This window comes from Macaca mulatta, chromosome 15, assembly GCF_049350105.2.
Source record: "Macaca mulatta isolate MMU2019108-1 chromosome 15, T2T-MMU8v2.0, whole genome shotgun sequence".
Lineage (NCBI taxonomy): Eukaryota > Metazoa > Chordata > Mammalia > Primates > Cercopithecidae > Macaca > Macaca mulatta.
The window spans coordinates 99,396,984-99,424,026 of NC_133420.1; the positions used below are offsets into that span (position 1 = coordinate 99,396,984).

Genomic DNA, 27,043 nt, shown 5'->3' on the forward strand with positions numbered 1-27,043 from the left:
AGCTGGTCTCCATGTAACAAATCATATAACTGCACAATTATCCAAATGCAAATGAAGAAGTCCCTTGATGTTTGAATAACCACATTCACGCCTTGAGTTTGTTATTTCTTGAAATTGCCCTTATCTGTCTCCTGTTTACCTATGGACAACACTACTTAAGGGCTGGCACTCTGCAACCCATGGCAGCTTGGCTTTGGGGTTTCTTCCAGTGTTTTGTTTCTGTTTTTAACCGACAAGACAGGAAACAAGCATCTTTCTGTGTATGGCTTGCAACAGCACTTACAGATGGACATGGTGGAGGCTGTGTGGTCCTGGAGAACACTTCCTCTGTGAAGCATCAAGGAAGTTTCTGTTCGTTGTGTCTTCACTCTCTCCAATTCACTTGGGGAGTGATAGGGATTATAACACAGTGAGCAGAGGTACTGGAGAACGTCATGCTTAATTTTCTTTTCTTTATTTTTTCTTAAATGACATTTAAAGCTAAAAGAGAATCACAAAGGGTAAGTCTGATTTAAGAGAGTTCACACATGAAAGCAATCCTGCTTTCACGAGTGTTATGTCACAGGAAAAACTCACTGAGAGTCAAAATTATGCACCTACTCTGAGATTTTAGGTTGAGTGTTTAAATATTACCTCGCTGCTCTCTAGGACTTTAATTTGAGCTAATTAGAAACTGAACTCATACTAAAACTAATTTAGGAAAGAAGTTGTTGATGTTCTGAAGAAATACAGCTGTCAGAAATAAGATCATTAAAAAACCATAGTTGTATATGGCACAATATGTAAAGGAATAGAATAACATTTTATCTTTCTTGGGACACTGGTCTAAGGCATGTGAAAGGGCATATTGATTCCCTTGGCACCTACTATGCCCATTTGCAGGTGAAAAAGCCCAGTGACATAATTTAGGTGAGGTTTAAGGCTTGATGGGAGGCATTGGTGCCATTAGAAGGACAGACATAAAGAGTTCTTAAGCAATGGCATCATGGGAAATAATTGCACACTCCTTTCTACTATGTGTTCATTTCCTCAAGCATTTTAGAAGTCATAGCTGGGTAGGAACAAATTCATCCTGAGTCTGTCTGTGTGTTTGGGAATGCATATGCCTCACAGATGTGTCTGCAGGGTCTGTGTGATAATGTTCATATATGTGATAGATGTGGATCCTGGGATGTGTATCTGTGTGCCTCCTGTGTGTGTGTGTGAGTGACAGTGGACTAGGGTCCACTTTGCCCCCTTTTCCATGTGGGAGTTGAAGGAAATGCCCCTTAGTGGCAGTAACATCTACCTGGGTGTGTGTACCTTCTGGAGGACTAGGTGAAGTTGCCCTTCTTCCAGCCAAAGCCAGACCCTATGGTGTGGGACATTCAGTGGGGAGCAGCAGAATGCCATGGCTTGGTCCTCCCTGGGCTGTGGTCTGGATTTCACTGGGGAATGAAAGTCAGATATTGCTTGCTTCAATGCTGTAAACAAAACTAAGGCTAATTATGTAAGTAAACCATTTTTTCCTTGAAAGGTAGCGGTCTGCTGCATTGACAGAGGATAGTATTTCTAGAACTTTTTCAGAGAGTCAAATGGTAGTTTAAGGGATAATCTGCTATCTAAAGATGAATTTTAAATGTTGGAGGGGTTGTGGGATTTGGGGAAGACAATAGAATAATTTGTGTCATAGTTAATTTAACAAAGAATTTTTGTTTGTAGAATCTGATCTTCGGTGGATTTTAGCAATCCTCTTCTTTCTTGGCTTTTCAGATAAAGACATAGAGCCTCAGAGAAGTTAAATGATCCTATGTCAGGGGTAGAGTCAAGACTCATACCTATGCCTTTTAACTTCAAGTTGGGTGCTTTTTCTTTATACAAAAGGGCTTCCAAAAGTTATCTTTCTTTTTATCAATGATTAGATCTTGAAAGCCATACCTTTTCTGATGACATTTATCCTGGGATAATTGGCAGAGAGAGGTGAACAGAAGAGAAGACATAGACACACAGAGAAGAAAGTGACATGAAAACAGAGGCAGAGATTGGAGTAATGTGAACACAAGCTCAGAAATATGTGGAGCCATCAGAAACTGGAAGAGGCAAGGAAGGATCCTCCCCTAGAGCCTTTTGATGAGGCAGGCCCCTCTGACACCTTGATTTTGAACTTCTGGCTTCCAGAAATATAAGGGAATAAATTTTAATTGCCTTTAGCCACTAAGTTTATGGCAATTTGTTATAGCAGCCTTGTGAAGCTAATACAAACTTTGTGTTAGGTTGCAAGTTTTGCATTCATTTCCTAGGACTTCCATAACAAATTACCACATATTTGGTGGTTTAAAACCACAGAAATTTATTCTCTCACAGTTCTGGAGGCCAGAAGTCAAAATTAAGCTATCGGCATGGCCACACTCTGTAGATGCTCTAGGGGGAATCTGTTCCCTGCCTCTTCCAGCTTCTGGCAGCAGAATACATTCCTTGGCTTCCTGGGTTTGTGGCTGCATCACTCCAGTCTTTGCATTGGTCTTCATATCTCCTCTTCTTTGTGTCTATTCTACTAAGTACAAAGTGCTGCACCTTCCGTGATGGAAGTGGCCCAAATTAACCAATCTGCTACGAGGTAGCTGGCTGATCACTTGGGGAATGGTACCATAAGAAGACTCAGTGTTGGTCCCTGCTGCTGGTAAAGTAGGCACTCTGCAGTGGCCATAGCCAGGTCAGCCTTGGTGAGTGAAAGTCCATGTTGTTGAGCCCGTGCATAGCCTTCATCCCTGCCATGACGGCCATGGTATTAGACCATTCTTGCATTGCTATAAAGAAATACCTGAGGCTGGGTAATTTATAAAGAAAAGAAGTTTAGTTAGTTCATGGTTCTGAAGGCTGTACAAGCCTGGTGCCAGCATCTGCTTGACTTCTGGTGAGGCCTAAGGAGCTTTTATTCAAGGTGGATGACAAAGTAGGAGCAGGCATATCACACAGCAGGAGTGGGAGCAAGAGAACAAAAGAGAAGGTCCACATACTTTTAAACAAGCAGATCTCATGTGAACTCAGAGTGAGAATGCACTTATCACCAAGAGCATGGTGATAAACCATTTGTGAGGGATTTGCCCCCATGATCCAAACATCACCCACTGGGCCCTACCTCCAACACTGGGGATTACATTTCAACATGAGATTTGGAGGAGACAAACATCTAAACCATATCAGCCACTTTGCTCATGAGCCCATTGGACAATGACAGGAATGGTTGGGGGAAAGACACTTATTGACATCCACAGAACTGGTCATCCTATTATTAAAATCCTCCTCTGCCTAGGTCACCATTTGGTGAGTGTCCATATGGGATACAAATATCTTCACAATTTTCTGTGTCTTACCTTAGAAGCCCCATCACCCACTCTCACATCTCCTCCAGTACTTATCCCTCAGATGATAGGACAACATCCAGCAATACCTCTTCTCTCTGGTATTGATGGGTTAATGAGCAGATCTCACATAGGTAAAATTTCCGTATATCTAGAATTTAATCTTCTGTTAATACTCCAATTATAACTAAAATATTTCAGGTTGAAACTTTATTCAAGTGTAATTACTCACTTTAACCTTCTTAAACAGAATGCATATTGCCTTTTCAAAAATAACTGAAATTTAATAAGATAAAAATTTATAATCTCTCCTACTTAACAAACTTTACATGTTTAGTTCTGCATTTTTCTAAGTCCTTGCCCCAAAGTGGGCATAATTTTATACTGTAATAGCATAAAATAATTTTGCATTTGATATTTTTGATTTAGCATTAAACTATTGCTTATGTTTCTTTCGCTACTGCTTAAGAAAATGCGGGTGGTTGTAATAAATAAACCTGAAATGTAGGCAATTTTTATTGCCTTAAAAACAATAGAACGTTATTTCTCACTCACACAATAGTCCAATGAGGATGTCCCTGGTGGGCAAAGACTCTTGTCTACCAAATGGGATTGGGACCCAGGTTCCTTCCTTCCTTGTGACTCTGGCATTGCCCAGATTCACATGATTACCTGTACTGAATCTGTAGGAAGAGAAATAAGCAGTGTAGAGATGATATATCTGTTTTCTAATATCCTCAGCCTAGAAGAAACACACATTACTTCTGTTCTCATTCTCATACTAGTTTATCACCCATTGTCCAAATGCACCATGTGGCCACACCTAGATGCAAGGGTGGGTTAGAAAATGTAACCCCTAGCTGGGCAGCTGTTCCTCAGCATCAACTCTGCGCTATGAAAGTGCATCCTAAGTTTTTGTGGACTACTATCCCAGTCTGTCACCACTATACAATCTTCAAAATTTTCCCTTTAAATGGCTGAGAGAAAATTTTGAACAAAAGTTACAATATTTTTCAAATTCTTGATTCTCCAGACTTATTACTTGAGGGCAGTGGCTAAATTATATTCAGTTCTATATCAGAAGGTTCTTCCATATTACCTGTTTCCTGGTAGATACTCAATAAAATGAGTTGAATGACTACATAAATTTTAGCAAGACCATATGGAAAATAATTCATCATGACTTTGAATAATAATATAGGGGTAATTATTGTCCTTTCTCTTTCCTGACTTGATTAATAGCACCACTATCCATTAAGTTATGAAAGGTAGAAAGCTGAGATTATTCTTGACTCCTTTTCTCACTGCTCCTATATTAGTTATTTATTGCAGTGTAAGAAATTACCATGAAACTTAGTGGCTTAGTTGGGGCTTGGTGGGGTCTGGAGGATCCACTGCAATATGGCTCAGTAACTTGGCTGGCAAGGTGGTGCTGGCTGTTAGCCTCCCATCTGATCTTCCTCCTTCCGCTCCTGCCACTGTTCAAGGTATTTTTCCCAGAGCAACCATTAATCATTCATTTTTTCCCATTAATTCGACAGATATTTATTGTATACTTACCATATGCCAGGTTTGTTCTAGGTTCTTGGGATATAGCAGTGAAAAAAAAAAGTCCTTGGGTCTTACATACAGTGGAGAAATAAACATATAATGTAGAAAATTAGATGGTAATATGTGTGAGCACATATATTTATTATCTCTCATCATTTCTATGAGATAGGAGATGGGTATTCTGGCTTGGGGACTCACATGAAGTGACAGTTACATGTTGGTATGGGTTTGGTGGTATGAAGGCTTGGCGGGGGCTGGAGGATCCACTGTGAGATGGCTCAGTCCCTTGGCTGCAAGGTGGTGCTGGCTGTTGTTGGCCGGCCTTGCTTCATCTTCACAGGGCTTCTTGAGCGTCTTCATGACATGGCGGCTGGCCTCTCCCAAAAAGAGCAGTCCAAGAGAGCAGGGCAGAAGTGTCCATGCCATTTATGGCTTCACCACGGAAGTCACACACAATTACTTCTGCAATATATACTGATTACCCAGATCTGCACCATTCAGTGTGGGAGGGGACCGCACAAAGGCACAAATGCCAAAAGGCAAGGACCACTGGGGCCATTTTGGAGGTTGTTTACCACAGCCCGTCTCTTCCATATTTCAGTCCACCTCATATTCTGTTCATCCTCCTTCCAGAAATATATCTCAAACCAAATGACTAATTTTCATTTCTGTGGGCTCTAGCCTAGTCCAAGACTCTGTCAACACTCGACTTGAAGAGTCTCCCATCTGATCTTCCTCTTTCTGCTCTTGCCCTACTTCAAGGTATTTCTCCCAGAGAAGCCATTCATCATTCATTCATTATTCTCCATTCATTAATTCAACAAATATTTATTGTACACTTACCACATGCCAGATTTGTTTTAGGTTCTTGGGATATAGCAGTGAAAAAAAAAGTCCTTGGGCCTTACATACAGTGGGAAAATAAATAATATGGAAAATATTAGATGGCAATATGTGTGATCCAGAAAATTTGTAGCAGGGTGAAGGAAATAGGAAACAATAGAAAAGTTAGGGACTTCTGGCTACAGTATTATATAGGGCTGTCAAGGGTGCTGTTTCTGATTAGTTTACATTGAAACAGAAACCCAAAGGATGTTAGAGGGCAGGTATGTTAATATCTGGGCAAGTATTCTTAGCAGAGGAAAAAGAAAATGCAAGGGCCCTGAGGCGGGATCATGTTTGGTGTGTTTGAGGAATAGCTCTTCTGTTCCGTTGTGGCTGGAACAGAAGAGTGAGGGCAGTGGAGAATGGTAGGTGATGGAGGTCAGATTATGTAGGGCCTTGTAGACTACAGTGAAGACTTTGGCTTTGTTTTGAGTTGGTGGGGGACAAGGAAAGCTATTGGAATGTTTTAGTGACTTGATGTGACTTCCTTTTTAATAGGACTATTTGGGCTGCTCAGCACATGATGTTTAAAAATGCAGTCAGGTCACTTCCACTGTTTAAAACCTTTCAATGAATTCCAGTTGTACTTAGAATAAAATCTAAGCTCCTTTAGCTATTATTATTATGTTATTATTAAAATTGACATCTTTATTCTCTATTACAGCAGTCTAATTTCTTTCTAATATGTACCCCACTAGTAACTATTATTATTATTGCCTATTTGTTTATAATCTGTCTCCTCTACTTGAAAATATGTAGCCTGGGGATCTTGTGGATTTCCATACTAAATCATCCCAAGACTGCTTTGCTTTTGAGCTTTTTTTTTTGGTGGGGGGGATGTGTGTGTGTGTGTGTGAGTGTGTGTGTTTAATCTCTTCTGTATCTTTTTTTCCCCTGATCTCGCTGATTGTTATATTTGGTCGGTGACTGACCTCTAGCAATGATGGTGCCAGGGCAACTTTGCTGTTGGACTGTATGTTAAAGTTTGTTTTGGCTTGTGGGTTATATCAGTACTTATCAAATGAATTATCTGGAAAGAGAGGAGAGGATCTTATTAAAATACAGGTTCTTATTCAGTAGGCCTCGGGTGGTCCTTGAGGTTCGGTATTCTCTCTGTCTCTTTCTTTCTCTTTCTTTCTCTCTCTTTCTTCTCTCTTCTCTCTTTCTCTTTCTTTTTCTCTCTTTTCTCTTTCTCCTTCCTTCTTTCCTTCCTATTTCTTTTCCTTCCTTCCTTTCTCTTTTCCTTTCCTTTCCTTTCCTGTCCTGTCCTGTCCTTTCCTGTCCTGTCCTTTCATTTCCTGTCCTTTCCTTCTCGCTCCGCAGCCTAGGCTGGAGTGCAGCAGTGCCATCTTGGCTCACAGGTTCAAGCGATTCTCTCGCCTCAGTCTCCAGAGTAACTGGGACTACAGGCGTGCACCACCATGCTCAGCTAATTTTTGTATTTTTAGTAGCAATAGGGTTTACCATGTTGGCCAGGTTGGAACTTGACCTCAGGTGATCTGCCCACCTCAGCCTCACAAAGTGCTGGGATTTCAGGTGTGAGTCACCACACCCAGCTGAGGTTCTGCAGTTCTATCAAGCTCGCAGGTGATGCCCATGCTGCCAGCCCTTTGAGTAACAAGGGGGCTTGATTACCAAGCTTGGCTGAACATTGGAATCACCTGTGGAGTTTTAACACTACTAATGCTGGGCTCTTGAGATCGCAATATAATCAGTCTGGAATGTAGTCTGAGTACTGGGATTTAAAAAAGTTTCATAAGGGATTCTATTTTGTAGAAATATTGAGAACTACTAGATTGGATGCTATTGAATCCAATTTTAAAACAAAGTGTAGCAATAAATGTTCTTCAGGGCTGTGTTGCTGACTTTTTAAAAAGTCAGTTTTGTAGCTCTAGAAAGAATCTGGTTGCATCCACAGATGACCTCCAGATCTCTACTTAGCATGACTGGGTAATTTCTCCAATGCCTCCAGCACATGCTGTCACTTAACAGCAGAAAGAGAATTCCTACTTTCAGGAGAACAGTCATTCCTGAAGATTACAGTTAAAACATGCCTACAGATGATGAGGTTGTAGTAAATCAGTCCCCTTGCTTTCTGAGCTTGTTCTAAGTTAGAGTAAGCAGAAGAAGCAGAGAAGCACTCCATTTTTTTTTTTCTTGTAATCTCTGGCATGTGTACAGGCATAGTTTCTGAGTCAGTACCAAACTAAGAACTTCTTGTGTGATTCAAGTTAATCCCTCAGTTATCAAAAGCAGATGTTTCAAACTACTGAAGATCAATGAAGCATATCCTATTTACAGGTTAATAATTGACTACTAGATGTGGGTGCCCCAAATGGTCTTAGAGACATTAGAAAGGAGAGACAATGTCAGAGCTCCCCCTACTCTGCCTCCCCTAATCTAAAGCCCACTCTGTTCCTTTTGTCAAGAGATTGGCTGTATGCTAACAGAGCCTGGGGCACTTTCCTATTGAAATGCCTTTAATCCCAAGCAACTGGATTGATTTTATTTTATTTTTTTTGGATGGTTTAGATTGGACGACTGATTATTGGACAGAATGGAATCTTGTCGACACCTGCCGTCTCCTGCATTATCAGGAAGATCAAGGCAGCTGGTGGAATCATTCTAACAGCCAGTCACTGCCCTGGAGGACCAGGGGGCGAGTTTGGAGTGAAGTTTAATGTTGCCAATGGAGGTATGTGGTTCAGAATATGCTTAATAATCACGATTTCTTTCCTCTTATATTATTATAGTCTTAAAGTGACCCTTTGATGATAGACAAACAAGGTGAAGAGGACCAGGCTCAGAAAAATTTAGTGAGGTGCCCGAAGTAATCCAACAAGGAAGTGGCATAACGGGCTCATGAACCCATCTGGGGAGTCTGTTGGTCCCCCATACTCCTCAACACAAACAACTGAATAGTTGATGCTTATCTGATATGGAAGGACTCTGAATGTTAAAATTAAAACATACCCTGAAGGTCGTTGTCTGAAGGACAATGACCCTCATTTTACACATGAACAAATCAAAGGCCTGAGAGGCTGAGTTACTGCTGAAGGCCACAGGGTTGATCAGGGTCAGATTAATGACTTTTAGCCCAAATCCTGGGCTTTCATTTTCCTACAGTGTTGACATTCTCTCAAAATCATAGAATTATTTCACTTTTTCTTTTACTTACAGCAATTTATAGTTTGGGGGTCCTTAGTGAAGGGGGTGGAATATATGTATGAGGGTAAATTTCTTTTAAAAATTGAACACACACAAAAATAGGGAGAATAAGAAATAGATAACATGTACCTGTTATCTTGTTTTTCTATTTTGCTTATCTTTTTTTCTGAAGAATTTTAAGGCAAATTATAGCATAAGAACATTTCACACCCAAATATTTTTGTATGCCTCTCTTAAAAAGAAAGACATATTGCTGCATGACCATGTTAACATACCTAACAATAATAATGCTAATTCTCCGATACCACCTGAAAACTAATCTATAGTCAAAACTTTCAATAATCCCCAAAATAACATTATTATTATTTATAGCTGTTTTATTCAAATCAGGATACATCTAAGGACCATGCATTTGCTTGGCAAGTCTCTTAAATCTCTTTTAATCTAGAACACTGAGTTTGCATGAATGTGGGTAGGAGCCAAATTTTAACCAGCAACAGTTACCATTATAAATTATTCCTGATCCCAGGCAAAACAGTGCATTCTGAAGGGAAAACTTATCTATCCCTCCTTGCAGACGTTTTACACATTATCCAAACAAAGTGTATTCATGTTGAATATTTAAAAAAAAACCACAACATTGTAACCACAAAGCAGAAAATTAAACCACCAAACCACAAAGGTAGACAACAATCGAGGAATAAGGGAATAAATTATCTACAAAGTAACCAGAAAACAATTAGCAAAATGGCAGGAGTAAGTATTTATCAATAATAACCTTGCTTGTACATGGGTTAAACTCTCCAATCAAAAGATGTAGAATGGCTGAGTGAATCAAAAACGAGATCCAACTAGATGCTGCCTTACAAGAGACCCATTTTTAAACTTTAAGAATAGGTATATACTGAAAGTAAAGGGATAGAAGGAGATATTCCATGAAAAGAGTTACCAAAAGAGAGCAGAGATGCCTATACTGATCTCTGATAAAACAGACTTCCAGTAAAAGCTGTTCCAAGAGACAAAGAAGGTCATGATTTAATGATAAAGAGGTCAACTTATCAAGAGGACATAAACAATTTTAAATATATATGCATCCAACACTGAAGCACTTAAATATGTAAAGCAAATATTAATGGACATGAAGGAAGAAATATACAGCAATATAACACTAATAGGGGACTTCAGTACCCCACTTGCAACAATGGAGAGATCAACCAGACAAAAAACAAGACAACACTAAATTTGAACTATACGTTAGACCAAATGGACCTACCAGACCTATATAGAACTTTTCATCCAACAACAGCAGAATATACATTCTTCTCTAGCATACATAGAACATTCTCTATGATAGACTATATGTTAGGCCACAAAATAAATCTTGACAAATTCAAACAGATTGAAATCATGTCTAGTATTGTTTCCAACCACAATGGTATGAAGCTAAACATCAATAACAGGAGGAATCTTGGAAAATTTACAAATATGTGGAAATTAAACAACATGTTTATGACGAGCTAATGGGTCAAAGATGGGTCAAAGAAGAAATCAAGAGGGAAATTAAAAAATATTTTGAGATTAATGACAATGGAAACACAATGTATCAAAACCTACAGTATGTGGCAAAGTCAGTTCTAAGAGAGTTTATAGCAATAAATGCCTACATTAAAAAAGGAAAAAGTTCTAAATAAATAGACTAACATTATGCCCTAAGGAGCTAAAGAAAGAACAAACTAAACCCAAAGTGAGCAAAAGGAAGGAAATAATGAAGATCAGAACAGAAGTTAATAAAATGTAGTACAGAAAAACTAGAAAATATAAATAAAATCAAAATTTGGTTCTTTGAAAAAATAAAATCTACAAACTCCTAGCCAGACTCACTAAAAAAAAGCTGACTCAAATAAATAGAAATGAAAGTGGAGACATTGCAATAGATACCTCAGAAATGAAAATGGTCATAAGGGATTATTATGAACAATTTTATGCCAACAAATTGGAGAACCTAGGAGAAATGGATAAATTTCTAGAAAAAATAACCTATCAAGATTGAATTGGGAAGAAACAAAGTTTAAACACTCCAACAACAAATAAAAAATTGAAGAAGTGATTAAAAACTTTCCAAAATAGAAAAGCCTAGGACCAGATGGCTTCATGGCTGAATTTTATCAAACATTCAAAGAATAATTATTACCAATACTTCTTAGACTCTTCCAAAAAATAGAGTTACAGGGAATACTTCCAAACACATTTTATGAGGTCAGCATCACCTTGAAACCTAAGCCAGACAAACATTGTAAGGAAAGAAAACCATAGGCCAATATCTCTCATAAATATTGATGAAAACCAAATTCAACAACACATCAAAGAAATTATGGATCAAGACCAAGTGGGATTTATCCCTGACATGCAAGACTGGCTAAACAGAATGAAAGATAAAAACCATATGATCATCTCAATTGGTACAGGAAAGGCATTTGGCAAAGTTCAGCATTCTTTCTTGACAAAAACTCTTAACACTTTAGGTATAGAAGGAAAGTTTCTCAACATAACAAAGGCCATTTTGAAGAAACCCACAGCTAACATCATAATCAACTGGGGACAATTGAAAACTTTTCCACTATTTAGTACCTGGCAGGGATGCCCACTCTTGCTATTTCTATTCAACATGGTATTGGAAGTACTAGCAAGAGCAATCAGACAAGAAAAATAAATAAAACTCATCCAAATTGGAAAGGAGAAAGTAAAATAATGTCTATTTATAGGCAATATAATCCTAAATACAGAAAATTCCAAAGATCACACACACACACACACACACACACACACACACACACAGATACACACAAATTTTTAGAACTAATAAATGAATTCAGTAAGTTGCAGGATACAAAATCAACATACAAACACCAGTAGCATTTCTATACATAAATAATGACCCAGCTGAAAATTATCAAAACAATTCCATTTATGATAGCATCAAAAAAATACTTAGGAATAAATTTAACAAAGGAGGTGAATGTATACTGAAAACTATAAAACATTGGTGAAAGAGATTGAACAAGACACAAATAAATAGAAAGATATCCTGTGGTCATTGATCATGGATCAAAAAACATTAATATTATTAAAACATTCATACTACCCAAAACAATATACAGATTTAACACAACCCCTATCAAAATTTCAATAACATTCTTCATGGAAATAGAAAAGCAATACTAAAATTTGTTTGGAGCCACAAAAAAACAAAACATTGCTGAGGAAAAAAAGTTGGAGGAACCACAATTGCTGATTTAAAATTATATTATGACAAAGCTAAAGTAAAAACAAAACAGTATGATACTGGCATAAAAACAGAAACATAGACCAATGGAATAGAATAGAGAGTCCAGAAATAAATCAGAACGTATATAGTCAACTAATTTTGGACCAGGACACCAAGAGAATATAATGAAGAAAGAAAAAAACCTCTTCAATAAATGGTACCTGGGAAAACAAAAATGTGAAAGAATGAAATTGGACCGTTATTTTATACTATACACAGAAATAAACTCCAAATGAATAAAAGACCTAAATGTAAGATCTGAAACCATAAAAATCCTAGAAGAGAACATAGGGAAAAAGTTATTGAACATTGGCCTTGGCAATGATTTCTTGGATATCACATCAAAAGCTCAGGCTACAAAAGCAAAAACAAATAAATGGGACTACCTCAAATTAAAAAGCTTTTTCAATTTTTCATTTATTTTATGCACTTTAAAATCTCTGGGTATTCTTTTTTAACACATTAAAATTTATTTTTATATGAGTCCCTGTAGATTTGCTGTATCCTTTAAAACACAATTATTTTAATATATGTTATAATTGTACATATTTTTGGTGTGCATATGATGAAAGTCGTTGGAGTGGAAGATATACATCAGAGAACTTAGAAATTGGCAAGGAATTCAGAAGTTGTTGATGAACTCTGAAATTATCAACATGGATGGTTAAACGGCATCATAGACAACTATCTAGAGAGACAGTACTTGCTTTACTTTTGGAAACCAGTGTGCTTTGGCATTAAAACTCAGGGACTTGAAAATGATGGACACAGCCAAAAACATAGTGTGGTGCCTGGGGTGTAGGGAGTGGAGGGAGATATTCATGCATTCTGTAATCTGGCAAGCATAAAATAATGCAAAAACTAAATAAGACTACCTATTCTTTAAGTTTCGTTGAAGGGTAAAAAATGGTAAGGAGTGAAGCAAAGGGCTATGTTTATTCTTTGAGGTCTTCACTTTTCCCACACAACAAGAAAATTGTTGGTAAAATGTTCTGGGCTGTCTTCTCTCCCACTTACTAAACTAGGACTATTGCTGTTCTTTTTTATGAGCATTTATTGGGATACGGTGATGGTGCTACACTCTAAGGCAGCGCTGTCCAAGAGAAAAATGTTATGAGTCACATACATACTTTAAATTTTTAGTAGCCACATTAAAAAAGGGAAAAGAAACAAGTGAAATTCACATTGTATTTTATTTAAACTACTATATCTAAAATATTATTATACCATGTCATCAATATAAAAATTATTAATGCAATCTATTGCATTTTCTACTAACTCTTCGAAATTTGGTGTGTATTTACAATTACAGCACACTTCGACTAGCCACATTTTAAGTGCTCAACAGCTAAATGTGACTAGTAACTTTTATTGTGTTGTATTGGACAATGCAGTTCTAAGGACTGAGATATTTTAAAAATCAAGAAACAATTTTTGTTCAGTAGAAAGTTACAGTATAGTTGACAAGTAAGATTCATACAGAAAGCTATACATCTGTCAATTATTTATACTTTAGATCTTTCAATCTACTTATTTGTTTTTCAACCTTGTTGCAAAAAAACAAAAATCTAAAATGGCTTGTATTAAGATATACAAGGTAAAAAAAAAAAAAAAAAAAAAGAAAAAAAAAAGCAAAATCCCAAAAGATGAACAAGTATTGATTTCATGTTCAATTTATTTAAAGTCTAATACTACTTGTCAATTTGGCCTTTCGAGGAAATGCATCATTTATTTTTAGTTGAGCTTCATTTTAGAAACTGGGAAGTGACTAGAGATTGTGAGTTGGGGAAAATAATTAACTTACCCTGCTAAGCTCACACATCAATTAGGCAGCAGGAGAAAGCATAGTTTCCTCTTCTAGGTGCACTGGGGAAGCTGCAGTGTAAATCTGGAATCCCTCACTTCTGTCAAATGCATATCCTGTTTGTGTCTCATATCCTGAATAAAGCTGATTACGTAACCAGGTTTCCCTGGCAGGTGTGAAACTATTTTTAGGAAAGATGTGTCACTACTTAGAAGTGGATTAAAACAAATAAACAAACATATGCGTTGTTAGTCTACATAGAACAGGTGAGGCTGACCAAATTTCCCCCAAGGTGGATGAGTACAGTGTAAGAAATGTCAAGGCTAATAGAACTGTGAACCATTGATCATTGTTTAGAGAACAAATGAATCTTTCTCTGCCTGGTGGAGGAGGATGGTAACATTTCTCTGTTTGAAATTCATGAGACTTTTAAAAACGTGTATTTTTGGTGTTCAAATTTTAGGTCCTGCACCCGATGTTGTCTCAGACAAAATCTACCAAATCAGCAAAACGATTGAGGAATATGCTATATGTCCTGATCTCCGAATCGACCTATCTCGACTAGGAAGACAAGAATTTGACCTAGAGAACAAATTCAAACCATTCAGAGGTAACAGGTTTTATTTTGAAGAAGTCAGAGTAACCACGTGGATGGGGCTGACTGGTTTCTGTAGGGAAGTACACTCATGAAAATTATTGCATTGTCAATCTCAGGGGTGACTCTTGATAAATATGTGTAAACTTAATGTGGTGTAGAGAGAAGACATGAGAGCAGCCAAGATATTCAGAACTGGAAACTCTCAAAAACCACTTCCCAAACTTGGTATCATTTTCAATATAGGAAAAATTTTATGGTTGACTTCATTATAACATTCCAAGAATAGGCTGTGAATTGCCAAAACTTGTCTAAGCAATTAAGGTGAAGATGCTGGAATGCCTTAGTTAAGAAGGAACCTAACAAGTCAGTGGGGTTATTAAATTTCTCATGAAAGGTAGGAGTTTCTTTTCTAAGCCATAACCAAGCTTGGAATAATTATACATCAGTTTATGGAATGCATAATTATTGATCACCTACCCTATGCCAAGCACTGTGTTAGGAGATTTTACAAAGGAATTCAGTAACTACCAAATATATTTAGGCAAGTGATTCAAAAATTAAAGAACCAAAATGATATTGTCAAAACTATTATCTTATATTGTAAAGCAAATATAACTTCTACAGTACTCAGACAATAGTTTTTTTATTTTATAGATTAATTTTAAACCATATGACAACATTAATAACATGTGTGTGTATATCATTTTCCCCCTTATATTTTATCCTATTGCTTTTTCCTAGAAGGCATAAAATAGCAATAGATCTAACACGTTTTATTTTTTTAGTGCTACTATAAATTTGGATACAGTTTGTATTAAGATGGTATCCTCATTTTAGAAGTAATTTAACTTAGCCTAAAAGATGAAATACCTGGTTTGTGTCCATGTGATATTTTAGGGACAGAGAAAAGCTTTAAATGGATTGTGTGTGGGTCACAGTATTTGTCCAATGTTACCAAGTCTTTCTTGAGAGGTTTTGAGTCAGTTGTTTGCTTAGGTAATGAGCACAAATTTACAGAGAGCCATGATAATAACTGGAAGCAACAGTGCCTGCTTTTGCTAATCTAGCTGGGAGAATGCGCAGGCATATGCGTGCACACGCATGGGATGGCTGGACAATTAAAGGCAAGGTGTACATTACATTAAGCAAAATGATTTCAATATGCTAATTACATAAGATTAGAAGGACTGGGCTTATTTTTGGTATCTTCACAACTTTTATAGTTGTCCAAGAGACTCAAATCTTCGTGAGCTCTCATTCAGGCTCATTGCTGCAGCCACATTGCTAGTTGCATGAATTTTCTAAAATGTTACTGATACCAGGAGGTGGGTAAAGGGATTCCTTGGCTTCCTAGAATTTGGAGATAATCGTTTGGGATAATTTATGTGCTGTATTCTTGCTGGTTCAAATGTTGAGCAAAGCTTGTGTTAAGTAGAAATAATTCCTTTGCATTTCACTTTGAAGTGTCAAGAGCATGAACTAATTGATGTGAACTTTCAATTTTTCCTGACTTCTTGCTCCCTTGTTTTTCACATTTGTTTGGTACTGTGTGTTGCCTATTATAAATACCAAATGTATTTAGGTAAGTGGTTTAAGAATTGAAGAGCCAGAAAGAAATTGTCAAAAATATTATCCTATAATGTAGAGTGAGTAAAACTTACAAAGTACTCAGGGCATAAAATTTTGTCTTACAGATTAATTTTTTTATGGTGGTAAAATATGCATAACAAAATTTACCATTTTAACCATTGTTAGGTGTACACTTTATATGGATTAATTTTTAATTACTTTATAGACTATTATGCTCCTCATGTAAAAAGATAATTAAAAAGTACCCATGTTACAAATACAATTATTTGAATGGACACATAGATTACATTGACTTAAGTGCAAGAAAAAATATTTTTAGATATGTATTTGATCAGATGAAGGGATAATATTATATGGCACATTAAGATCTCATCCATTAAATATCACACCTGGATTTACTAAAAATTATTGAAAGCAGATTGGTAGTATCTTCAGTGCAAGTTTAAAAGTATTTCAGGGTTTCAAAGTAGTATGTATTTGAAAAATCTGAAAACAATATACCTAAGTTTCAAAATTTGGCTATGAATTTAAAAAAGCAGGGCTCCTAGACAAATTTTAGCACGTAAAGAATTGATTTACCACTTCTTGGACAAGTACTTTCTGAGCATTAGTTATATACTGATTGACAAGTATGAAAAATGTATTCTGAGCTTTTTGGTATGTCAAATACGTGAATAAAACTTTTTGGATTCCTGGTTACTGGGTGGTGCTAGAAGCTGGAGAGCATTTGTGTTTAATGAGAATTTCTAGATATTTGCCATTCACTTGGAAATTGGGTGGAGATTGGGCATGAATGAGATTTCATGCAAACTCAGAAATATATTCATCACCAATTCTGCACTCGAATCTGGTAGGCACAATGGCATTTGGAAAATAGGGGTCACTACTGAGGTCGCTTGCTGATTTGTTTCATACCAGCTGAGTCAGTCTTTGGCCAGCCCCCACAGGAAAGGCAACTGGATATGCCAAAATGCCTCTAAACATTGAGATGTGTGCTGTGTGCATTTTTGGGGGGGCGGGGAACTGGGGGCAGGAGTAACAGGGCACATTTTTATCTTTATTCTTGTGGTTGATTTTTTCCTTGCAAAGAAGAATTTATAACTCGGTATCATTTATACCCACTGAGCACTTGAAAAGTTTGTAGTATCTTGATTGTGCCTTGATTTGTGATTTTCGTCAACAAATGGGCACTTTACTTCCCACATCATGTCTAGGGATATGATGGGCTTGTGATCAGAATTTCATGCTGTTAAGGTAGTGATTCTTTTTATGCTTCCAAGTATCTTTCATGGGTACAGTCAATGACATTTTCCTTTGTTTTTCTATCTTTAGTGGAGATAGTGGACCCAGTGGATATCTATCTCAACCTCCTTCGGACCATCTTTGACTTTCATGCCATCAAGAGTTTGCTGACTGGGCCCAGCCAACTGAAGATTCGCGTTGATGCAATGCATGGAGGTAAGCTCGTGGTTTTCTCCAATCAGTGGGCAGGAAATATTGAGACCTCTACACCCGTTGGGTTTCAGCGGTTACGAGGAAAGTTGGATTCATAGATATTAACACAACATGTGTATGTTCAGATGTTTGGAATGTTCTGGAAAACTTCAGGACCCTTATTTCTGTCTTTGGATGTAAACGAAAACAAAAGTTGAACAAATGAGTTTGAGGTTATGCATGTTTGAGTGTGCAGTATAGTAAAACTGTTATTTATTTGATCATATGCATGGCATAGTTTAAACAGTCAAGTAGTTCAAGATTTATTATGAAAAAATCTGTACCCAACTTCTGTCTTCTCCCATTTACCTTCCAGAGTTAAAGTTTTTCAATTTTTTCAGCTGTTTCTTTTTTGTATTTGTCTCCCTATCATTAAATATTATGGATATACAGACTCTTGTTGATTTTTCAGTTTTGAGCATTACTGATATCATACTATGGAAACTGGAGCTGCAGCTCTTTTTCACCCTTTCCACCCACCACCCACCTCTCCACCCACCAGTTAGGGAATCCAAGCATGCTTCACTAATTATATCATCAGTTTGGTAAGATCAGTATCTAGTGTTTACATTACCACAACACAGCTGAGCCATGCAATATGCTATAATTATATTTCCTTTACAGTACAAGTTTTTGGTTTCCTTGGAAATAGCAATTGTCTTGTTTTCTCATTGCTTGGTTTTAATCAAGTATATTTACCACTCTTAATCCTCAAGCTCTCCCCCAGTGTCTAAATCTCCCTTCACTTCATTTTCCTGGAGACTTTGATCTGCCCCACTCTGCACTGGTTGCTCTGTGAGCATGCTGCCATCATGGAATCTCCCTTTATCATCATGGTAGTAATTCTTTTTACACATCTCTTATGTTGAATGTCCTGTTCCCTGGTTTCTTTGTCCGACACCTTGATTTACTCCTACTTTGGAGGAACATGTTCTCCAGGAACTCTGTGAGAGAAAGCTCGTGGTAGGTAAATATTTTGAGTATTGTATACCTGAAAAGTATCATATATCTAAAATATATACAATAAAACATTGTATATATTTTATTCTACACTTGCTCTTGATTAATATTTGACTGATATGGAAATCTAAGTTGGATATTATTTTCCTTCAGAAGTTCGACAGCATTGCTCCACTGTGTTATAGCTATTATATTAAACTTGAGAAATCCAATGCTGTTCTGATTTTTAATCCATTGTCTTCCTTCTTCTTCTCTGGAAGCTTTTAGGACCTTTGACTTGTCTTCAGTGTTCCTCTGTTTTACAATAATGGATCTTAGTGTGGGACTCTATCTTTATTGTGTTGGACACCTGATGGACCCTTTCAGTCTGAACACTTGTGCCCTTTAACTCTGGAAAAGTTTTTGAATTGCTATTTAGTAACCATTTTGATTATTGTTCCTACTGAACTGATCCTTTAATTATTCTATTTCCCCTTCTCCTCCCCAATTTTTCATCTCTTTATTTTGTTCTACTTTCTGGGAAATTTCCTTGACTTTATCTTCCAGTCCTTCAGTTCTACCATTATATTTTTAATTTCCCAAAACTTTTGTTTGTATTTTCCAAAGATTCTCTCTTTTAATAATAGCATCCTAGTTATGTTTCATGGATACCATATCTTTTTAAACTTAGGTTTACTGAGGTATAATTTATATACAGTAAATTTACTCCTGGTAGGTATACAGTTTGATAAGGTTTGACCAAAATATACAGTCATGTAACCACTATCACAATCAAGATAGAACATTTCCATCACCCCACAGAGTTTTTTGCAGCCCTTTGAGGTCAAACCTCTCCCCTTATCCCCAGCCCCTGGCAACCACTCATCTGCTTTCTGCCCCCATGGTTTTGCATTTTCCGGAAAGTTATATAAATGGAAGCATACAATATGTTGCCTTTTGCTTCAAGCTTCTTTCACTCAGCATAATAATTTTGATACACATTCTTGGTGTTGCATGTATCAGTAGTTGTTCCTTGTTACTGCTGAGTACAATTTCATTGTGTGGTTGTTATACCACAATTTGCTTATCCATTCACTGGTTGATGAAAATTAGGTTTCTTTTTCTTCTAGTTGTTGGCTATTACAAAGAAAGATACTGTGAACATTAGTGAACAAGTCTGTATGTTTTCATTTGTCTTGGGTAAACAGCTAGGAATGGGATTGCTGAGTCATATGATACTTGTATGTTTACTTTTATAAGAAATGACCAAACCGTTTTCCAAAATACCTGTACCATTTGCACTACTGGCAATGTATGAGGGCTCCAATTTATCTGTATCTTCACCAATACTTGGTACTGTCAGTCTTTTCCATTTTAGCCATTCTACTCTATTTTGTTAATCTCTATTAGGGTATTACTGATATATTTTTAAAAGTTTTATTCTCCCTGTATAATTTTTGTTTCCTCCAGGTTTCTCTTTACTTTTTGTTTATTTTCACCTCATCTGAAATACGTTCCTCAAAATTTTGGTGATCCTTGGCTTCCTGGCGTATTTAAGAATGAGGCACTAAAAATCTGCTGGGAGCTCTGAGCCTGCTGTGGGTCTTCTCCATGGGCTTTACTCTAAAGGCTTCTGGCTAGGCTGTTCTGTTCTTTCTTGGTGGGCTGATCATATTCCTCAGGAAAAGAACTTCCAGGTTCTTGCCTTAGCATGATCTGACCTACAGGGAAGACAGCTTTGCTGCTTTTTCCAAACAGTATGAGCAATGTTTCTGGGCTTCAGCCTCATTGCCTTGTTTATACTGTATGTCCATCTTTGAATCAATTACTCTGGCTAGGAGATGGAGGACACTGATTGGGCAGGCCTAGGTCACCTCCTTAGCCTTGGGGAGGTGGGATTTAGCCATACCCAGACCCCATGAGCTGAGATATGGGGAAGGGAGTTTTTCTCCAGTAGAAATCGCAAATGCTGCATCCACAGGAAGAGGAAATGTGTACTGGGCAGGCAAAATCAAGAGATGTTCACTATTGGAGGATTTTGTGTTGTATTGATGGAAAATAAGTGGAAAGCAGTATCTTTCAGATATTTCAGTTAGGAGGATTATATGCTGTTCCCCAAATGTGCCCTATGTTCTACCTCAGGCTCTGTTCCCTTGCTCATAATGTTCCTTTGGTTTAGATGGACTTCCCATTCCAAACCCAAATCCTTGCCAACTTTATATTATTCCTTCAAGTTCCACCAGAAATGCTGCTTCTTCCTTGAAGCCTTATGTGTGGTTATTGCTTCTCTTAAGCCATTGGATATAATTATTTCATCAATGTGCATTGTTTAGTCTTACCACTGCAGTCATTCATCTGCAGCTTTTATTCATCCCACTACTAGATTACAAGCCCAGGAATGTAGAAACTATGTGCTTTGCACCCCTTCAATATGATCCCTTCATTTCCTAGCAGAGCAGCTCTATGTTAGGCACTCCATAATGTTCATTGAACTGGAAAATACTATTCCTTGGCATGTATTTTGGTAAAATGTGCTTGTTTTTATATGCTTCAGTGGTTTATAGTGTTTAATTATATACTTGGCAGAGTCCAATGATTGCAGAGACAAAGAACATTGCTAGAGCCCTTTAATACTTTTGCGTATGTTCAGCTAAAGCTCTTAATACATGAAAAGCAACAGACAATGAATCATTATTACGTAGCTGATTTCTTTCTGGCAACATTTTAGAAAAGTTTTGGGAGAAAAAATTTATGTAACTAGATGATTGAATACATCTTCTGTATTCCTACCACAGTAACTGGCACATAGTAGATGCTCAATAAATAGTAGTTCAAGCAAATATCATTCTCTGTTGTGTCTTTAAAAAGATTGTAAATTTATATTTTTCTTCTGAGTTATTAAATTGTGTTTCCTATACTATTCAGAACAAAATACTCTGGGGAGAAGTTTCTGCAAATATTTAATATTGCTGTGTATCTATTTTTAGTTATGGGACCTTATGTGAGAAAAGTTCTGTGTGATGAACTGGGGGCCCCAGCCAATTCTGCAATAAACTGTGTTCCCCTGGAAGACTTTGGAGGGCAGCACCCTGACCCAAACCTGACATATGCAACGACTCTTCTGGAAGCAATGAAAGGAGGAGAATATGGATTTGGAGCTGCATTTGATGCTGATGGGGTAAGTAGGAAAGTTGTGTCTGCTGACACTTTGACCATATAATGAGCCATGAATTGGAAATCAGAGAATTAATGAACACATCTGGAGCTAACATGTATGGGACATGTGTGCCGTAACTGGCTCTGCATCTGCCCTTCTCTTTCATGACTAAGTATTGCAATTAAATAGCGATTACTTTTCTGAGGTCCAGATTTACATTATGGCATACAAAGGTTGTTTATTTAAAAATATATATTATTCAATAAATCTTTATTTATGGCTGGTGTTGTTGAAAGCACCAAGTTAAGAAATCAGCTATTTCTGCAAGAACCAGTGTTCTCTATTATGTTTGGGAGAAAGAAAGAATTAAGTGTGAGGGTTTCTAAAGCTTGAGCCACATTTCAACAGGTGGAACATATTCCTGGTGTGTCAAGATTCTGGGCCCTTGATACTCAGAGATTTAGAAGAATGTTTCCCATGCTCTCTTTGGCCTTGTTCAAGTTGTTAGGTTGTTAAATATAAGATGGCAGTAAAGTGGATTGTGATGGTTATGGGAATGGGCTGCTAGCAGATGCTTCTGTCTGATCATTTTTACGCATTCCTTCCTACAGGACCGTTATATGATCCTAGGCCAAAATGGCTTCTTTGTGAGCCCTTCTGACTCCCTGGCCATCATTGCTGCCAACCTCCCTTGCATTCCGTATTTCCGTCAGATGGGGGTCCGCGGGTTTGGGAGGAGTATGCCAACCAGCATGGCCCTGGACAGGTAAGCAAGGATGTCACCATGAAAAACTTTATGGTAGACCTTTGACGTCGATGTCTCTTTTGTTGGTTGCTGGCACTCACTCTCCCCTGCTCCATTTGGGAATGTGTTGAAAGCATGGGAACATGGTATAGTGTACTGGGTAGAAGCTGGAGAATCAGGTGGCCTGAGCTTAATTCTTGGTTCTGCCACCTACTAGCTGTGGGAATTTAGCAGACTTATTTAGTCTCTGTGCCTCAGTTTTCTTATCTGTAAAATGTGGATAATAATAGTAATATCTTTATATGGATTGTTATGAAGTACAAAAGAGGTGATTCATGTAGAATATTTAACATGGTGCCTGGTACATAGTAAATACTACATAAATGTTTAGCAACAAAATGTATTAACCTGAAAGTATGTATGTATAAGTGAGGGGGAAAAAGCATGGGTTTTGAGATCAGATTATATTATGTTCAAATGCTAGCTTACAGCCTTATTAGCTCTGTACAAACAGAAAAATGATACTTCATAGGTTTATTGTAAGAATGAAATGAGACAGTGCATGGAAAATACCCAACAAGAGATTCACTCAGTAGGGCTCTAACTAACCCTATTAGGTTTCATTCTTCTTGCTCTATCCATCCCTCCCATCTATCACCCTGTATGATAAAACATTGAATTTCAGAGTCTGACATTTTCAAACAGCATATATTATTATAGAAACAGTATATGCGCCTGGTGGAAAGTTAGAAAGCACAAATAAGAAAATGTAAACATCATACCCCTTCCTTGGGTTACCTATGTTAATAGAAAAATTTATATTACTTACTGTATCTCTTTCTATACATATACATTATACACATATTACTAAAATTCATAATATAATATACATTATATATGCATATGTAATTTATTTGCCTTTTATAATACTAAAGACATCAAAAGGTACATGGCTTGTCACCTGCTTTTTCTTTTCCATCAACAATCGCCAACTACCAATTAATAAATTTTGACCAGGCATGGCGACTCACACCTATAATCCTAGAGCTTTGAGTGGCTGAGGTGGGAGGATCACTTGAGGCCAGGAATTCAAGACCAGCCTGGGCAACACAGCAAGACCCTGTCTCTACAAAAAAATTTTCTTTAATCAACCAGGTGTGGTGGCATATTCCTGTAGTCCCACACCAAATGTTGATGAGGATAGGAAGCAACCAGAACTCTCATACATTGCAAACAAAAGTGTAAAATGAAAGACAGTTTGGCAGTTTCTTGTAAAATGGAGCTTACATCTGACCAGCGTTCCATTCCTAAATATTTACCCAAAAATAATGAAGATATGTCCACAAAAAACCTGTATAATAAGATACATAGCTGCATGATTCATAATAGCTAATAACTGGAAACAACACAAATGTCCATCAACAGGAAATTGCAAAAATAAATGGTGATATATGTACACATTTATATACTACACAATAACAAGAAGGAATGAAATACTGACACATGCTGTGGGTGTGGATGAATAAAAATATATAAAATGATAAAAAGCCAGTAACAAACAAGTACATAATATATAATTCCATTTCTGTGAAGTTTCAGAACAGGTAAACATATATATGGCAATAGAAATTATGACAATCTTACCCTATGAGGGATAGGAAGAAGGCACAGGGAAACATTCTGAGGTGATGGGAATGTTCTGTCTTAATCTGGGTGGTGGTTACATGGATGTATGCATTTTTCAAAACTCATTGAATTGTACCTGTAAGATGCTGCATTTCACTGTATATAAATCTTACTTTATAAATAAATCAACACCATGAGAAAATAACCACAAAATCCAGAAAATGAGATTCTGTGGGACAAATTAGCCAGGCATGATGTCACATGCCTGTAATCCCAGTTACTTGGGAGGCTGAGGCGGGAGAATCACTTGAACCTTGGAGGAGGCGGTTGCAGTGAGCCGAGACCATGGCATTGCATGCCAACTTGGGCAACAAGAGAACACTGAGGGAAAATTTGAGTATGATCTTGGTTTCAGATGACATAAAAATTATTTATTTATTTTAGAGAAAGGGTCTCACTCTGTTGCCCAGTCTGGAGTGCAGTGGTATGATCATAGTTCACTGTAACCTTTGACTGCTGGACTCAAGCAATCCACCCACCTCAGCCTCCTGAGTAGCTAGGACTACACGTGTGCCATCATACCCAGTTAATTTTAAAAGCATTTTTTTGTAGAAACTAGATCTCGTTGCTACAAAAACGAGTTTGAGGCCTAGGCTGGTCTCAAACTCCTGGCCTCAAGTGGTCTCCTTCCTTCAGCCTCCCAAAGTGCTAGGATTATGGAAATGAGCCACTGAAACTGGCTACTTTTAATCTTCTTCTTAGTATCTTTTGATGAGCAGAAGTTTTAAATTTTGATGAAGTCCAGCTTATTTTTTCTTATTATTAATGGATTATATGGTTATTATATATGTCTTTTTCCACTACAAGAAATTTTTGCCTTCCCCAAGGTCTGAAAGATATTTTTCTCTATATTTTCTTCTAGAGTCATTGCAATTTTAACTTTTCTTATGTCTATGATGATTTTGATTTAATTTTTGAGCATAGTATAAGGTAGGGGTCAAGGTTCGCTTATTTCCCTTATCCAGTTGTTCCAATCCTATTTTTAAAAAAGAATTTTCTTTCCCCTGAATAGCCTTGGTACCGTTATTAAAAATCTGTTGACCATATATATGTGGATCTATTTCAGGATTCTCTATTCTATACCACTATCTATTTGTTGATTTGTATGTAAATATTACACTGAAATCAGGCGAACTCTCCAACATGTTTTTCTTCTTTGTCAAATTAAAGGGAAATTATATGTTTTAGGTCCTCTGCATTTTATTTCATTTTAGAACCAACATCTCAGTTTCTATCACAGCCTACTGGGATTTTGATTGGGATTATGTTGAATCTATAGAGCCATTTGGGGAGAATAGTATTTTAATAATATTGAATCTTCCAATCCATGAATATGGTATATCTCTCTATTTAGGTTTTCTTTAATTTCTCTTACATGCATTTCATAATTTTTAACATAGCGATCTTATACAATTTTTGTTAAATTTATTTCTGAGGATTTTCTTTATTTTGATGCTATTATAAATGTTTTATAAATTTAATTTTCCAGTTATTTGCTGCTAGTATTTTTTTGTAAATTGACCTTGTATTCTTCACTAGAGGGGAGAAGAATCAACTACCTTTTGGATGCCTCCCACTCTACTTGTCTCCCTGAGGTGATATGGACATTAAGTCCATGATGGTGAACTAAACTCACTTTAAAATTCTTGTCTAACAGTACCAAAGAGTGGCATGTGATTCCATGTTTTCTCCCATTTACCTTTGCCTACACCCTTCCTTAAAAAAAAAAAAAAAAAAAAAAAAAAAAAAAAAAAAAAAAAGACTCCATAGAATTGTAGGGAACAAAGCAAAAATGGGACCATTTCTAGAAATTGAGAACTCAGAGTAATGTAGGATCCTGAGTGCTATGTAGGGTATTTAGTAATATGGGAGTATATTTAACCCTTCCACTTAAACAGAATCTTACAATTTAGAAAGAATTTGTAACATATCGTCTCACTTGATCTTTGCAATAATTTTGTGAGGTAATTGAGATAGGCATTACTCTCCTCACATTAAAGATGTTAAACCAATGATCAGAGAGCTTAAGTGACTTGTACAAGGTCACACAGTGAATTAGAAATTGACTCAGGATTTGAAACTAGGTCTTCTGATAATAGGGTATGGCTGTATCTGCCCAGTAACTATAATTGGATCAAAAGGGTCCCTGATAAACCAGTTGAGAATATTGTCCCCTGTGGGCTAGCAAATAACTTTCCAAACCATGGCTAGGGGAAGCTGGTTTCATTCTGACAACAAAAACCATTTGTCCTTGTTTCTTGTGGAAATTTCCCAGTAGTTCTTGATTTCACTTTATGTGCCCCCCTTCTCAATAAATATCTGTTTCAGTCAGAAACCAGAGGCCTTGCTTAGAAATTTCACAAAGGACCTGTTCTGACATGTAAGTGACCGTTTAAAAGGATTATTCATGCTTGCTGGTTGGGATTCAGAATTCTGTGGGGCTCTGACGTGGCGATTTGTTCTGGGTATTTGATCTGTTGTGTAGGTCCCAGGTGGATTCTCATGATGGACACTTTATAAGCTTCTTTCTTCCTAGGTAAAATCAATGCAGCGTCAAAATTTTGACCTTGACAATGGTTTCCCATATAGCTTATTTTTAAAAAATTAGTAAAATTATAGGAATGTGTCCATAAATGGCGGGCCCTGGAAGAATAACAACAGAGTACACAGTTGAAACCCATTAAATGACACATTTGCCTAAACTCCTGGGATTCCAGAATAAGGGGAGGCCTGTACCCTTGAGACTGATGAATTATTCAG

General features: G+C 37.0%; 1 protein-coding gene across 2 annotated transcripts in view; it reads left to right on the forward strand.

Moving 5' to 3' along the window:
* The window catches only part of PGM5 (phosphoglucomutase 5), a 180,062-nt gene that overhangs the window by 13,310 nt on the left and 139,709 nt on the right, over positions 1–27,043 (forward strand). For both annotated transcript variants that reach the window (XM_077966189.1, XM_028835225.2), the window contains exons 3-7: positions 8,310–8,472; positions 14,538–14,684; positions 17,595–17,720; positions 21,683–21,873; positions 22,464–22,618. In XM_077966189.1, the coding sequence (XP_077822315.1) occupies positions 8,310–8,472; positions 14,538–14,684; positions 17,595–17,720; positions 21,683–21,873; positions 22,464–22,618 (782 nt within the window). The remainder of the gene's footprint in view (positions 1–8,309; positions 8,473–14,537; positions 14,685–17,594; positions 17,721–21,682; positions 21,874–22,463; positions 22,619–27,043) is intronic.